This window comes from Saccostrea cucullata, unplaced genomic scaffold (genome assembly GCF_032062105.1).
Source record: "Saccostrea cucullata isolate Sc308-1 unplaced genomic scaffold, CSIRO_AGI_Scuc_v1 ctg8617, whole genome shotgun sequence".
Taxonomy (NCBI): domain Eukaryota; kingdom Metazoa; phylum Mollusca; class Bivalvia; order Ostreida; family Ostreidae; genus Saccostrea; species Saccostrea cuccullata.
Window position 1 is genome coordinate 12,512 of NW_026926727.1, and position 15,527 is coordinate 28,038.

General features: G+C 35.0%; 2 protein-coding genes across 2 annotated transcripts; one reads left to right on the forward strand and one right to left on the reverse strand.

Annotated features, from left to right (window-relative positions):
* Positions 1 to 3: 3 nt before the first annotated feature.
* On the forward strand, positions 4 to 15,299 carry LOC134272522 (protein DENND6A-like; the record flags this gene model as incomplete). Its single annotated transcript, XM_062754745.1, has 18 exons — positions 4 to 193; positions 617 to 655; positions 947 to 989; positions 1,316 to 1,419; positions 3,733 to 3,813; positions 4,082 to 4,187; positions 4,574 to 4,653; positions 5,182 to 5,244; positions 7,155 to 7,210; positions 7,412 to 7,472; positions 7,565 to 7,626; positions 7,737 to 7,832; positions 8,083 to 8,177; positions 12,888 to 12,950; positions 13,907 to 13,971; positions 14,224 to 14,313; positions 14,882 to 14,935; positions 15,087 to 15,299. Coding segments are annotated over exons 1-18 (1,530 nt in total), but the record flags the coding sequence as incomplete, so codon positions are not given.
* LOC134272523 (uncharacterized) lies at positions 8,617 to 11,539 on the reverse strand. The gene is made up of 2 exons (XM_062754746.1): positions 11,281 to 11,539; positions 8,617 to 9,897 (listed from the first exon to the last, which is right to left on the reverse strand). The coding sequence occupies exons 1-2, from the start codon at positions 11,350 to 11,352 to the stop codon at positions 8,995 to 8,997; spliced, it is 975 nt and encodes a 324-aa protein (XP_062610730.1). The 5' UTR covers positions 11,353 to 11,539; the 3' UTR covers positions 8,617 to 8,994.
* Positions 15,300 to 15,527: the final 228 nt, after the last annotated feature.

A 15,527-nucleotide genomic window follows, 5' to 3' on the forward strand; every position in this document is an offset into this window, starting at 1 on the left:
TATCAACAAAGAAGGTGAAGGTCACCGATTAAAAATGGCAGCTGTGGAAGATGATTTACCACAGAGAGAGGTTTCCCTGCCCCGAGAGGAGTCCCCTACCTCCCCCACCGCCCTGCCGTGGGACAGGTTCTCTAACTGGATTCACTGCGCGTGTGTTGTCACGTTCGATTTGGAACTGGGACAAGCGATGGAGGTAAAATAGGCCATCAGCTGATTATCTTTGTTGACATTCTTTTTATTTTTAAAAACACATCAAATGGGTTTTAACTACAACATATGGAATTGTGTTTTATATTAAAGTGTATTGAAAAAAATAATCAAAAATCAGAAGTAAATGAAAAACGTTTGTTTAATGTTTATATACATGTACAATAATTTCTTGAAATATTAGAATTATTTTTCAATAGACCTAGTTGTTATATACCAAATGACGAGTGACCTGATCATAACCTAACTGATTATATCCCCAAGTATCGAATTTTCTACCTTGCATTAAAATTTTGACTCTCACCGATTGAGAAAATCATGTATTTATTTAGAACAGTGGCTCTTTGTTACATAATCATTGCTGTTGTATATGCTTATAGCTGTTATAAATGTTAATGTCCACTTTCAGCTGATATATCCTGGTCACGTAAAGCTGACAGATGTAGAGGTAATTCTATCAACTCCTTTCAATCGGTAGTTTTGTTATGCTAATATCATAGTCAAACTCTGTCCCCTGTCCAACAGTCTTAATCAGTACTCTTTTAAAGAATTCCTTTAGAAAACTTCATGCAATTAAAATTAATGGATATTAATTTAGTTTTCATTCATTAAAGAAGAAATAAAAAATATTATTTTAATCAATATGAATTTAATGGTTATATCTAAGTTTTGTGTTACATGTTGTAATTGTTTATTGTATATTTCATTTTATGAGATTTTTTTCTGCTTTTTTTTTCAGAAAACAAATATCTGTTACCTGTCCTTTCCTGATTCAAATTCAGGTACATTAACAGCAAAAACTTCTCTGATTAAATTATGTAGGCTTAAAGTTCATGATAAGTCTATCTGATGCAGAACAAAAATGCACATACATCAACAAAATACATTCAACATGTTCAATTACTGAGTGAAAATGTAATGAATTGTTAGATGACTGTATTATTAGTATGTGTAAAATACAATATCATCTAATTTATTTGATGACTAAATAAGTAAATTGGATTTTGTATAATAATGTCACAATGTTCTATATATCTGACAGGGTGTATGGGGGACACACAGTTCCACTTTTGTATTATAATGTCACAATGTTTGATGTATCTGACAGGGTGTATGGGGGACACACAGTTCCACTTTCGGATCAGACAGAGCCCAGGGAGAAGACAGTTACCCAAGTCAAAGTTCCACAAGGACTACCCCCATCAGCTACAGGTAGGACCCCCCCCCCCAACAACCCACCCCACCCCACAACTACAGGTAGGGTTTACCTTTTGCGTCCATGCATTTTTTCATAGCGGATTTCTATATAATTGCAAAGAGGGGACTGGAATCCAATAAAAACCTTTATTGACTTGCAGAGATAATCACTTTAGGGCTTTAATTTTTTTATTTTTAACTCACCTGAGCCAAAGACTCAAGTGAGCTATTCTGATCAAAATTTGTACGTTTTTTGTCGTCGTTGTCGTAAACTTTTCACATTTTCATCTTCTTCGCAAGAACCACTGGGCCAATTTCAACCAAACTTGGCACAAAGTATCCTTGGGTGAAAGGAATTCAAGTTGGTTCAAATGAAGGGCCACGCTCTTTTCCAAGGGGAGATAATAATGAATTGGAGAAAAATTAATGGCATTTTAAAAAAATCTTTTTCTCAAGAACCACTAGGCCAGGAAACATGAAACTCACGTGGAATCATCCTCAGGTAGTGTAGATTCAAATTTCTTCAAATCATGACCCCCCAGGGGTAGGGTTGGGCCAAAATGGCCGATTAAAGTTTTACATAGGAATATATAGGGAAAATCTTTGAAAATCTTCTTCTCAAGAACCACTGGGCCAGGAAAGATGAAACTCAGGTGGAATCATCCTCAGGTAGTGTAGATTCAAATTTCTTCAAATCATGACCCCCAGGGGTAGGATGGGGCCAAAATGGCCAATCAAAGTTTTACATAGGAGTATATAGGAAGAATCTTTAAAAATCTTCTTCTCAAGAACCACTAGGCCAGGAAAGATGAAACTCATGTGGAATCATCCTCAGGAAAATAGATTCAAGTTTTTTTTTTAAATCATGTCCCCTGGGGATAGGGTGGGGCCAAAATGGCCAATCAAAGTTTAACATAGGAATATATAGGAAAAATCTTTAAAATTCTTCTTCTCAAGAACCACTGGGTCAGGAGAGATGAAACTCATATGGAATCATCCTCAGGCAGTGTAGATTCAAGTTTGTTCAAATCACGACCCCAGGATTAGGGTGGGGCCAAAATGGCTGATCAAAGTTTTACATAGGAGTATATAGGAAAAATCTTTAAAAATCTTCCTCTCCAGAACCACTGAGCCAGGAAAGATGAAACTCGGGTGGAATAATCCTCAGGTAGTGTAGATTCAAGTTTGTTCAAATCATGAACCCCAGGGTTAGGGTGGGGCCAAAATGTTTGATCAAAGTTTTACATAGGAATATATAGGAAAACTCTTTTTAAAAATCTTCTTCTCAAGAACCATTTAGACAGGAAAGATGAAACTCAGGTGAAGTCATCCTCAGGTATTGTAGATTCAAATTTGTTCAAATCATGATCCCTGGGGCTAGGTTGGGGCCATAATGGCAGATCAAGTTTTACATAGGAATAAATAGGAAAAATCTTTAAAAATCTTCCTCTCCAGAACCACTGGGCCAGGAAAAATGAAACTCATATGGAATCATCCTCAGGTAGTGTAGATTCAAGTTTTTTCAAATCATGACCCCCAGGGTTAGAGTGGGGCCAAAATGGCTGATCAAATGAATATGTAGGAAAAATCTTGAAAAATCTTCTTCTCAAGAACCATTGAGACAGGAAAGATGAAACTCATGTGAAAATATCCTCAGATAGTGTAGATTCAAATTTGTTCAAATCATGACTCCCGGGTCTAGGGTGGGGCCAAAATGGCTGACCAAAGTTTTACATAGGAACATGTAGGGAAACCTTTCAAAATCTTCTTTTCAAGTACTTCAAAGTCATGATTAGTGATATTTATCATCCTCAGGTAGTGTAGATTCTAGTTTGTTCAAGTCCCCCTTGGGGGTTAAAATTCTAGCCCCCCCCCCCCCCCCACCTCAGTAAACTTTCAGTTCTGATCTGATATGTGCTTTTTCCTAACTGATGTGCTCAGGTTCAGGTGAGCGATGTGGCCCCTGGGCCTCTTGTTTAAAGTACCTACATGAGTTTCAAACCTCATAACTGTATGCATAATAAGTCAAAATTAAATTTCTTGCAGTAGTTCTTTGGATATTATGCATGAACTTATATAATACAATTTAAAGAAACCAAATATCAGATGAATGTATCTACCATTTAAAGATGATGTAGGACTTCCTACATGTATTTAAAGTAGTATGACAGAGATTCAGTATTGCTGATTAAGTTCACAAGTAATCCAGAAAAAATATATCAGACTACATTGTACTTTCTGTCATTCTGCAAAACTTTTAAGTAAATATATGCTATGAAGTAAATATAAAAATAGAATGATAGACTGTAGATTTTTTTTGTATTTCAGACAGACAATGGATACCTTTATGGTTTTGTGTATTTTCGCCAAACCAAAGACAAAAGTATAAAGAGAGGTTATTTCCAGAAGGTGAGTGGTTAATAATCATGTCAAATCAAGTGTTACTTATTATATAAACAAAGAAAGGGGTTTGGGACATAAGTAAGTCAGAGACACAAATTGACCTGTAATTATGTACCTTGTAAAAAAAAAAAAAGCCATTTCATTATGTTGTAATTCCAACACGTACATGTGTGTTATGTAATGCTTCCTTCATTCTGTGGTTTTGATGTTTTTCATTCCTGATGACATTTATTCTGTGATCTGTCACTGATAACATGCACTTCTCTTGTTTCAGTCGGTGGTGCTGGTTTCCAGGCTTCCCTTCGTGGCCTTGTTTAATCAGTTAGTCAGTATTATTGCTCCAGAGTACTTTGATAATGGAGAGCCCAGTCTAGAAGCAGGTAATTTTATACCTCTGTAGATCATAATTACTTTGAATTACTTAACTAATGAGTGTCAGAATATTCTGGACATTCATGTGGCCATAAATTACAATATGCATACAAAATGAGTGGCACACCTTGTGAGTTTTTCATGTTTCAAAATAAAAATGTGAAATACAGAGACATCTGTTTCAAACCCTACACCAGAAGTGTGGACACCTAGGATTTGTACATAAAAGTAAATAAGTGTTTTTTATTTTTCTGTACCATTTTAAGTTTTTGCTAGAACAATTTTTGAGAGCAAGTCCTCCACTGATACAATTTAGTACGGAAGCCTTCATCTACGACATCCCATAAATATTTAAATATCCGTCAATTAAATCAGTACATTTATTTATTTTTAGCCTGTCATGACGTAGATCAGTGGCCCTGTCCACTAGGGGGAGACACAGTCAGTCTGCCGATATTTGGGAACGTTTTACAGGTAAGTTTTATTCAACATTATCATTTGCTTCAAAGGGAATGCACACCATAGGTTAGTCAACTTTTGAACTTCGTTAACAAAATTTCTCGCATGGATTATTTATGTATTTGAAAGCAAGGAAATAAGGCACTACTCCTCAAACTTGGGGGCACTTGCTTTCTCTGAAAGAAAGGACCCTCAAGTATCATGATAAATTATGCCTTTTAATTTCTCATAAAAAAATCTACAAAAGTTACACATGGCTTCTCTTATATTTGGAAATTAATGTTAACATACATTGAGTATTTTCAAATAGATTTTAGGATTATTCCCTTTTCTATTTTTGTTGTTGTTGGTTTTGTTATAATAATTTTGTTTTAGTAAAAATGAAAGTTACTGTACAATATTTCATTTAAAATGTAAAATTTAGTTGTATTTCTGCACAAATTTTCTTTTAAGTACTCTCAATTTATTGCCCCATTGTTTTACTGTTGTCAGTTTCTGTGTTGTATACTTCGATGTAGTCAGTTTTTATTATTGTGTACATAGGTCCGGATCCCCTCGCGGACAGACAAACTCCTGGACAGAGTTCCAGTGAAAACCACCGCATCTGTAAGTCTGTCCCCACTACTGTCAGCTGTGTTGTAATCTCTGTGTGGTTTTTTGTTGTTACTCAAATGATTATAGATACATCGTATATTTTATTATTTATACACTATTTAATTTAAAATCACATTTTTTAGCTCACCTCAACGAAGTTGGGGGAGCTTATGTAGTACCCTCGGTGTCGGCGTCGGCGTCGGTGTCGGTGTCGGCGTCCCAGGTTAAGTTTTTTGGAGCAGTTTTCTTTTTAAGTACTTATATGTCCTATATTGATTAGACATGCATGGAAGATGCTTCTAGTGTGTTTCATTGTACCAGTCAAAGTTTCAGATGCTGCAATTTCAGCAGAGGAATGACCAGGTTAATGTTTTTGGAGCAGGTTAACATTTTTGGTGCACTTTTTGGTGTAGGTCTCATTTCCAAGGAATTATAAGCCCTATGTTGACCAAACTTGCATGGATGATACATCTGAGGATGCACACTACTGGGCTTGCTTCGGATGCTGAATCTGACCTACATTTTCCGGTTGAGTGAACAGGTTAAAATTTTTGGTGAAGGTCTCATTTCCAAGTAACTATGAGCACTATAATGACCAAACTTGCATGGATGATACATCTAAGGATGCATACTACCAGGCTTGCTTCGGATGCTGAATCTGACCTACATTTTCTGGTTGAGTGAACAGGTTAAAGTTTTTGGTGCAGATTTCATTTCCAAGTAACTATGAGCACTATAATGACCAAACTTGCATGGATGATACATCTAAGGATGCATACTACCAGGCTTGCTTCGGATGCTGAATCTGACCTACATTTTCTGGTTGAGTGAACAGGTTAAAGTTTTTGGTGCAGATTTCATTTCCAAGTAACTATGAGCACTATAATGACCAAACTTGCATGGATGATACATCTAAGGATGCATACTACCAGGCTTGCTTCGGATGCTGAATCTGACCTACATTTTCTGGTTGAGTGAACATGTTAAAGTTTTTGGTGCAGGTTTCATTTCCAAGTAACTATAAGCCCTATGTTGACCAAACTTGCATTGATGATACATCTAAGGATGCATACTACCAGGCTTGCTTCGGATGCTGAATCTGACCTACGTTTTCCGGTTGAGTAAACAGGTTAAAGTTTTGGTGCAGGTCTCATTTCTAATATACTATGAGCCCTATAATGACTTAACTTGCATGGATGATATGTTTAAGGATGCATACTACCAGGCTTGCTTCAGATGCTGAATCTGACCTACATTTTCTGGTTGAGTAAACAGGTTAAAGTTTTTGGTGCATTATTCATTTCCAAGTAACTATGAGTTCTTTAATGACCAAACTTGCATGGATGATATATCTTAGGATGCACACTAATGGACTTGCTTCGGATGCTGAATTCAACATACATTTTTCAGATAATGGACCAAGTAAAAGTTATGGGTGCAGGTCTATTACCAAAAAGCTATAAGGCTTATATATAACATTGTATAAACCAAACTTGCACAAATGATGCATCAAGGGATGAAAACTCTCAAATTTGCTTCAGATGCTGGATTTTAATTACATTTTCATGAAGAACTAGTTTGAATTTTTTATATAGGTCTATTTCAGAGTATCAGACCAAAATTGCATGAATATTTTCATTTTCGGAATGTACACTTTTTGTTGGTTAATTGTGTGACTTTGCCTTATTTAAAGACAACATTCGTTGAGGTGAGCTCTGTAATCTCTGATTACCTATGTTTTTTATTACCATAATTCTTTTTTGAATTCATTTCATCACATTTGTAATGTAAGAACTGTTTTCTTGCTTTTGGTTTGAAAATTTCTTTTTTTTTTTTTTGATTTCTATTTTCCAGGTTCTAACCTTAAACGCTAAATGCTTATGGAACTTGAGAATTATGAATAAATTAATTTTATGTTTCAGCCTGTCTTACCAGCACCCACCATCTTGCCATCTCTGTATGAAATTGACATTTTCAGGTAAAGCTTGCAAGGAAAAAAGAAAATCCCTTTTACTTTGCAAAAGTACTCTGGAACTGAAATATAATAATCATAGTCAAATTAAAAATATATATTGATCTTCAAGAAACAAGATAGAATTTTGTGTTTTAAGAACCCCTCATGCACATATATTAGCTACAAGTTTATAATTATTTCCGATATGTCTACTTTTACTTTCAGTTCCTTCCAGACCATACTTCCACATATACAGATGTTATGGGAGCTAGTTCTTTCAGGAGAAGTAAGGGATCAATTAAGTCATTTATATATTATACTTACACACAATATCAATCAAATTAAAGGGGCACCTAACCTGTCTCCATTTTATTTCAGCCTTTGGTTGTCATGGCAGCTTCACCTTCTGTGACCTCAGCAGCTGTCCAAGCCTTGGTCAGGTCAGTTACAAAGACAGAGGTCAAGGTCATGACTAAAAATACCATGACAGAGAGAGACTAAATATTCAGACTTTAATGATCAGCTGTTATACAGTGTATTTTACTTTCAGTTTAATTGGTCCACAGAAGTATTGTTGTGATTACAGACCCTACTTCACGATTCACGACAGCGAATTCAAAGAGTACACAACAAAAACGCAGGCACCGTAAGTCTGTATTTAATAACCCTGTATTCTAACTTATAAATATCAGAAGACAAATGTTTAAGTGCAGTGTTCTTGTATTCTTAAATGATAAATAGCAGCAAGCTGCAAAATTTATTAGTGGAATAATGTTATATTTCATAATAGAATTAGGAATTCATAACTAAATGTGCTATATTGATTTTTTTAATAAAATATTTGTCAGTATCATGGAATAATTTTTTTGAAGATTTGTGGCTTTTATGTATTTCAGGCCTTCCGTTATACTAGGTGTCACCAATCCATTCTTCGCCAAAACACTGCAGCACTGGCCCCACATTATAAGGATAGGAGAAATGATGACTCAAGGTAAATGTCTGGGAGGAAAACCTAGATCCACCAGATAATCTGTATACATTATCAAATTAATTGCTAGATCCACACTCACAGCTACTTCTTGCCTGCATTCACTTATCAAGTTATACCATGCAACTGTGAAGTCGCTGATTTTCAGGGGAAGGGGGGTGTTAATTTTTGTTGTTTTTTTGGGGGGGAAGGGGTATGGAAAGACCCACAAATTCAGGACCACCATGAAATGTAAAATTTCGTATGCAATAGTACTAAACATTCCCCAGCCACAAAATCAAATACCAGGAAAGTAATTTTTTCTTTCAACCTGGAAAATTTGACCCCACAACAAGAGCCTTATGGGTCACATCACTCACCTGAGCACATTGGCTAGGATTTAAGCAAAAATCAGTTCAGTATTGAAGAGTTTACATGGAATGAAAAGGGGTTATTGAAATAGTTATTGAAAAGAGTAGAAGTTTATCATGATTAGGAACATTATGATAACAGGGACATTTTTGTGGTTGAAGTATACAATATTCAAGAGAGGTTTGTGGAAAATTTAATCTCAAATGATTTAGCATACAACCTGTAGTATTCCTGGACATATATCTGAAAGGTGCATACTATCAGCAAATTAAGCTTAACAGATGCCACATATCAGAATAGTCCACATCAAGGCAGACGTTGGGAAAATATCAAACACAATTTGATATTCAGCTTTTACAAAACATGGAATGCAGCTACCAATATGTATGAACAATCTTCATGTGAATGCAAACTCGATTGAACTACCCTTATAATGCGAAACCATAACAAGCTATACAATACAGCAACATCAGTGCAGGTACTTGATTTTTATCACTTGTCTTTTCATCGGATAAGCAAGAAACAGATTGTCATTTGTATCTGTACATAGTCCCCACGGTGAGATCACTCCACAGTTTATGTAACGGAGGAACTGTCCATCCTGGTCTATGATGTGGAGACAGTTATTGATTTGATCAGTTGTAAGGATGTGACCCTGACTGTCTGTGGTGATTCCTCCTGGATTGAATGGTTCATTGTTTGGAGTAGGATCATGTCCAATGTACCTGAATCTTAGTTTCCCGGCCTGATTGACCACCACTACCTCTCCAATTCTACTCTCAGACACACAGATATCCAGGTTCCTGTTCTCCGCTAGATATCTGTCATGAAGACCAGTCGAATAGAAAGGTTTACCTTTATCATCAAACTGAATGGTTTGTCGCTCTGTGGAACCAGAGTAACGGACAACTTTTGTTTGTTTGTCATCAGCACTGTACATGATAACCAGGAGGTCACCAGAGGAGGTACTACAGACACCTTGAGGTCTCCAGTTCTGTAGTCTAATCACCTCCTCTATCTTCTCATTCTTCACAATGTTCACAGTTCTACCACCATTATCAGTATAAACTAGATCTCCACTTTTTGTCACTGCGATGTCATATGGTGGTTTTCCTGACTTGGTTCTGATTGACTTGAGTAGTGATCCCTGATTGATGCTGTGGAGTTTCATGACGTTGTCATTTCCTCTTGTCCAGATTTCTTCATCACTCAGACAGGCCACATGTGCAAGGTATTCTCTATACCCAATGTCTATGGTGGTGACAGTCTCTGGTTCATCAAGCAGCTGTTTGACTGGAGGAGAGGATCCAGCTTCTGTTAAAGTCATGGCTCCTGGGGGTAGGGTGGGGCCACCGTATAACAAAGGGGAAATCTGTTAAAGAACAGAATAACCAAATTTACTGAGGTGAGCGATGTGGCCCATGGGCCTCTTGTCTTGTGATCAGTTGATATGGATAGTGTAATTTTTCCTAATTTTGAAAAACCAAAAAACGGCTGTGAAAATCATTAAATAATTGAAAAAATTAAATATCCTGCAACAAACACCTATTGGAACAGTACATGTAAGTACAGTGGACCTTCAGATATCCAGATGCTTCAGTTTCCAGACGATTTTTCATCAGAACGGAATTTGTAAATGTAATATTGACGCTTTGACTGGGAACCAAAGAGTCTGGATAAATGAGGCTCCACTGTATACATAAACAGGACAGGCCACTGAGAAAGAAATTTTGGACATAGAACTAGAAATGCTTACCAAAAAAATAGTGAATTTTCATTCCAATGATGAAAAAAATATACTGATTTGCTGTCATTTTAAAAATTAGAAAATATTCTTAAGGAATACGCAGCTATGATAAGGTTGTCCGAAGGCCTTCAATGTCTTAAAAATATACATTTCATTTTGACCTAGATTTTAATTTCAATATGTTACCCTTGTCTGAAATTGCAGTCGACTTGATATGATAGTTTAATCAGGTATTATAATAAAGTATTTTTGTGATGTCACATGACTGTGTTGATCATGTGACGGAGATTTATGACATTCCTAAATGTTGCACAAAAATCGCTTCGGCACAAGTGCAAAACAAAAATATTGTGCAAAGTTTGTTACATAGATCGATTCATCGTGATCTAGGGTACACAGAAAGTGCTGGGGGCAGGTTTAATTTTTACTCGTTAAGAAAATATTTTACGAGAAATTCAACTTACCAACATAAGAGGGGGTATTTTCCACGCCTTATCGCAATTTATACAAAAATGGATAAACTACACACAATCCCCCGGCAAAATTCAGTCAGAGAACATACTTCTCTTTTAGATTCACGCAGAATATCTTCAATTTATCCTTGTCTTTCACTTGTGCCAGTCCAATGTAAATACGATTCTTAAATTCTAACTCTGTCTACGGACGCGTGAGGGGAGCGTTTCACACATAATTTTTCTCTACTGCTTGATTATGTGCATATCAGACAAGCAAAAGAAATAAAAATATCTAAATTTCAAATGTTCAACTTCATAATAACACATCGGAGCTTAAAAACAATCCTAACACCTGATTTAAACAATAAGGTCCCAAAATAAATTCTACATGCCATGTACAAATTATGACACTTTCCCCGTCATGTCAACTCAAGTATGCAGTGACTGACGTCATATTCTATTATGACGTCATATCTAGGTAGTTCAGAGAAGTTACTACAGTCTAAACAGTTTGATATTTTACGGACAGCCTTATCCTAGCTGCGTATCCTACCTGATTTATAGGAGACAGTAATGGCATCCACCATTTTCTGTTTAAACAGGTCATGTGACTTACTTTGATCATGTGACTACATTCAGTTATCTCCCTGTCAGTTGTTTTATACTACCTGGTTTAAAATCTAGGTCATATTTAAAAATAGCAGCATTTAAATTTTTCTCCGATTAAGTTACTGAAGCACGAAAACTTACAACACATAGAGTGAAAATACATTTGAAACTTTATACAAGGAGCAAGCCATACAGCTCGTAATTGGACCAAGTTTGATAGAGGAGTTAATCTCATCTTTGATGATTTTGAGTTGAGTGAATTTAGTGTGTAAAGAAAAAAAATGTTGTGATCAGTACTTTTAAGCCCATAAGAAACATATTTATTATGTTGAACATATATTAGAAATTGTACTTTAAAATTTTACAACAGTATTTTATTGAAAGTGTTGTGAAAAAGTTAATTCCAACATGAATTCTCTGTTCATAATGTTCAAAAGACTATATTTATTTAAAGGAAATATATAAATTTATTAATAGTATTAAAACTATATACCTTTCAATAGTTATTGACAAATACTCTTAGACTGGTGACTTTGGATTATGTTCTGGTACATATACAGATACATGTATAATCCATTTTTTCTTCTTAACTTTTTATTTCCAAATTTCTACAAATTGATATACAAATTTCAGGGATGCTTTACTAAAAAGTTTTATACGAGATCATGTAAAAATATCAGTCAATTTTCTCAGCAAACATAGTACGAGGGTTGTCCGGTAAAATCGTGGACAAAGCATTTTTCTCGAAAAAATAATAAGTGCATTAAGCAGAAATTTTCAGTAAATGTTTATTTATTATATTTAAGCATGTAATAATGTTTTTGATAAAATATAAACAAAAATAAAGATTTTATAATGCTTGAATACGCACAGGGTAGGGTCCTACAGCGCATGGTAAAAAAATCAGTGTTTTCTTACAGAATACACAAGTATTAATTCGAAAAGTTTTAAATACATATGATTAGGAGTAAAAATTATCCTAATTCTATTTCACAGTCTATTTTGTCGTCTTCCTAAAAAATTCAAGGCATTTGATTAATTTTTGGCAGTTTTCTGAGCATTCAAAATAGGAAAGTGGTAAACACAACACACGAAAAATGGCGACGTTTGATGACGTTATGGCACACCGGAGAGCAGTTCAGTTTGATTTAGATGTTGTAAATACACCTTGAGAGACTTAAAATAAATACAAAAAGAAAAAAAATATATAAAAATATCACCAGATCTTCAGTATACTAATGAAATGAGAGTTTTCTTAGCAAAGTTTTTTTGATCGAGTTTATGAGTAGTACAAAACATATGTCAAACTGCTATTTGTAATAGCAAATACGTTGTCACTGTCACCCTTCGATATGTGTGCTAACTATGAGAGACATTTCCGTATCAAATTGTATGCAATATGCACATCACAGATTTTTATGTATGCTATATCCTTAAAGTGTCATTAATCACATGTATCTTATATTTATGTTATAACCTGGTCACATCTCCTTCGAATCAATGCTTAACCCCCACCACAGCTGATTTTTGTTTTGTGTCAATTTGTTACAGTGCCTAAAGGATTTAATAAATTAAAGAAAGTCAGCAGCATGAAGACACTAGATGCCAAACCAGGTAGAAAACACTGACAATTTTAATCTAGATCTGCAGGTAGCAGGAAACCCCCACATTTAAGAACCCTCTCTACATTGCACACTAAAGAGTTCTAATTCTATGGTATTTTTTTGCAGTTAGAGTGATCTGCCCTTAGATCTAAATTCTTAAAATTAGAAATTCACAGTTTATTACACAACTTGTAATCAATTCAGGTATTCTTAACATTTTAAAAGGCCAAGATAAATTAATTGAACATGTTATTTACATGTATTTTTTCTATGGAAGTAAACAACGGTGATTTCTATTCACTGATATTGTGTTGTGTTTGATTATTTTTCCTGGGGGTAAATGCCATGCACTATTTGTTAAAAATCATATAAATAAGCTCAATGCTAACACCTTTATAGAATATATTTTTCTCAATATCCAAAAAACATTTTGTACTGGTGTAGAGAGGGTCCTTAAAAATAAAGCCAGATTAGCAAGCTCCCAAATTTTTAAAACCAACAAGGTTACAACAGATACCTACTTTTACCGAAGTTTGACTTCGATCTAATTCTGCAGTAGTTAACAAACATCCACTTTTGTAATCTCGATTTGCAGAATGTTGTGTTTCAATAAAGAAAACATATATGTAGAGGAGCATATGATAAAGAAATAAAATAAGTCCATTTTATATAGCCTCAGACTCATTGTAAGTTATAATTTAATAATGCATTTGACCTGAAATCAAGAATTTGAATGTTGATAGTATATAATGTACAATATATTTACATGTATGTATAGAAAATATTATTCATACAAGTACATGTTATATATTCTGACAGTGTATAGATGTATAATCTTTACTTTGAATATATCTACTGTTACTTTATCTCTATCTTAATTAGATAAAATATTTCTTACCAAGTATTTTTACGTTGTTACTAGATGATAATCCAGAAGTTCACATGATATGAATTTATTTGACACAGGTGTTTATACTCGGTACAAACCATTTCTGGCCAAAGACAAAGGAATCCTTAAACGAATTATCAAGGTAAACTAATTAGATTACTTCATGTTATTAGATTAGACGAAGCCTATTTTTATTATCATCAAAGCAATCAGAGTCTCTTTAGAACAGTAAAAGGTAATTGTCATTTGTAATTCTAGTGGTTGTAAATGTGGGAAAAGAATGTTGAAGATAATTGTAACCCCTTCTGTACTTGTATTGGCAGATCATATACAATGTAACCATGTATAACTATAATGTGATCTTTGTTTATACCAATCAATCTATTATTTACAGGGCATGCAGGCCAAGCGACCGGTGGAGGCCCAGAATGCAATTCTTCGACGCTACTTCCTGGAGCTGACACAGAGCTTCATGATACCACTGGTAATTTAACACTTAATAAATATGTTTTACGGTGTGACCGTTGGGGCAAGCGCATGATCAGCCACTTCAAACATCAAGGGGCACGAGACATCTTGACTAGCTGTGATGTCACACGTCACGGAGCTCATCGAAGCTTACAGAGACAGCCAAGCATCTGGTTGAAACTATAGACCTTGTCCAATTTTGTTCGAAAAACATTGCAGAGTTATTTTTTGTTTCTTTGAAAGATTTCTACAAATTGAAAGCCTTTTATGCTGTACATTATTATTTATTTATTTATTCGCGCAAAGGGCATTGGGTAGTAAAGGAATTCTGGGAATGTTTCACAGAGAAATTTGCCTGACGTATGTACAGATTTCATTCTGAATTTCCTCTGTTCTTACAAGTTAGTTTATTGAGCTCGCTTTGCGAGTGTTGCTTTGTGATGCTTGCTATAAACCAAGTGGAATGATGATTGAGAAGATGTTGTTCTGTTACACAGAAATAAGGTACAAGGTTTACAAATACAGTGATGGCTGAAATCTGCATTAATGTTACCTGAGATTTAAATGAATATTTTTGTTTGCAGGAACGTTATATGGGAAGTTTGATGCCTCTACAAAGAAATATTTCTCCACACAAGGTACTTCACACTTATAATTTTAATATCTTTAGTAACTAAATATTAAAATTTATTATATTTCTGTTATATTTGAATTGAATGTGTCGTCATTCTAATTGAAAAAAGAAGGCAGTACATGAAATTGTATTAACTTTAACTTTGACCCTCCCAGTGCCCTCCTAGTCTGAGCCCATTTGACACTGACGAGTTTCTTAAGACCCTGGAGCGGTCCGGGCCCCAGCTGACGTCGGGAATAAAGGGGGACTGGGAGGGGCTGTACAGGAGGTTCTTTAGGAGTCCTAATTTTGAGGGGTGGTACCAGCACCGCCAGACTGAGGTCAACCAGAAACTACAGGTCCTCCACATGGAGGCTCTGTGTAGTGCTGTAAGTCCCCATTAACATTAAATTTTTGTTTTTTTTTTCACTTTATTTTTTAAAGGCTTAAGTTTTTACATAATTTGCTAAGTGCCTGACAATGTACCTAATTGACAGAACTTACTGGTATGATTTTAGGACTTTTAAATAGCACATGAAAATAGAGGAAACTTGCATTGATAAACTGGATTGTAGACAGTATAAATAGATTAATATAGATTTTGATGATTCTGTGGA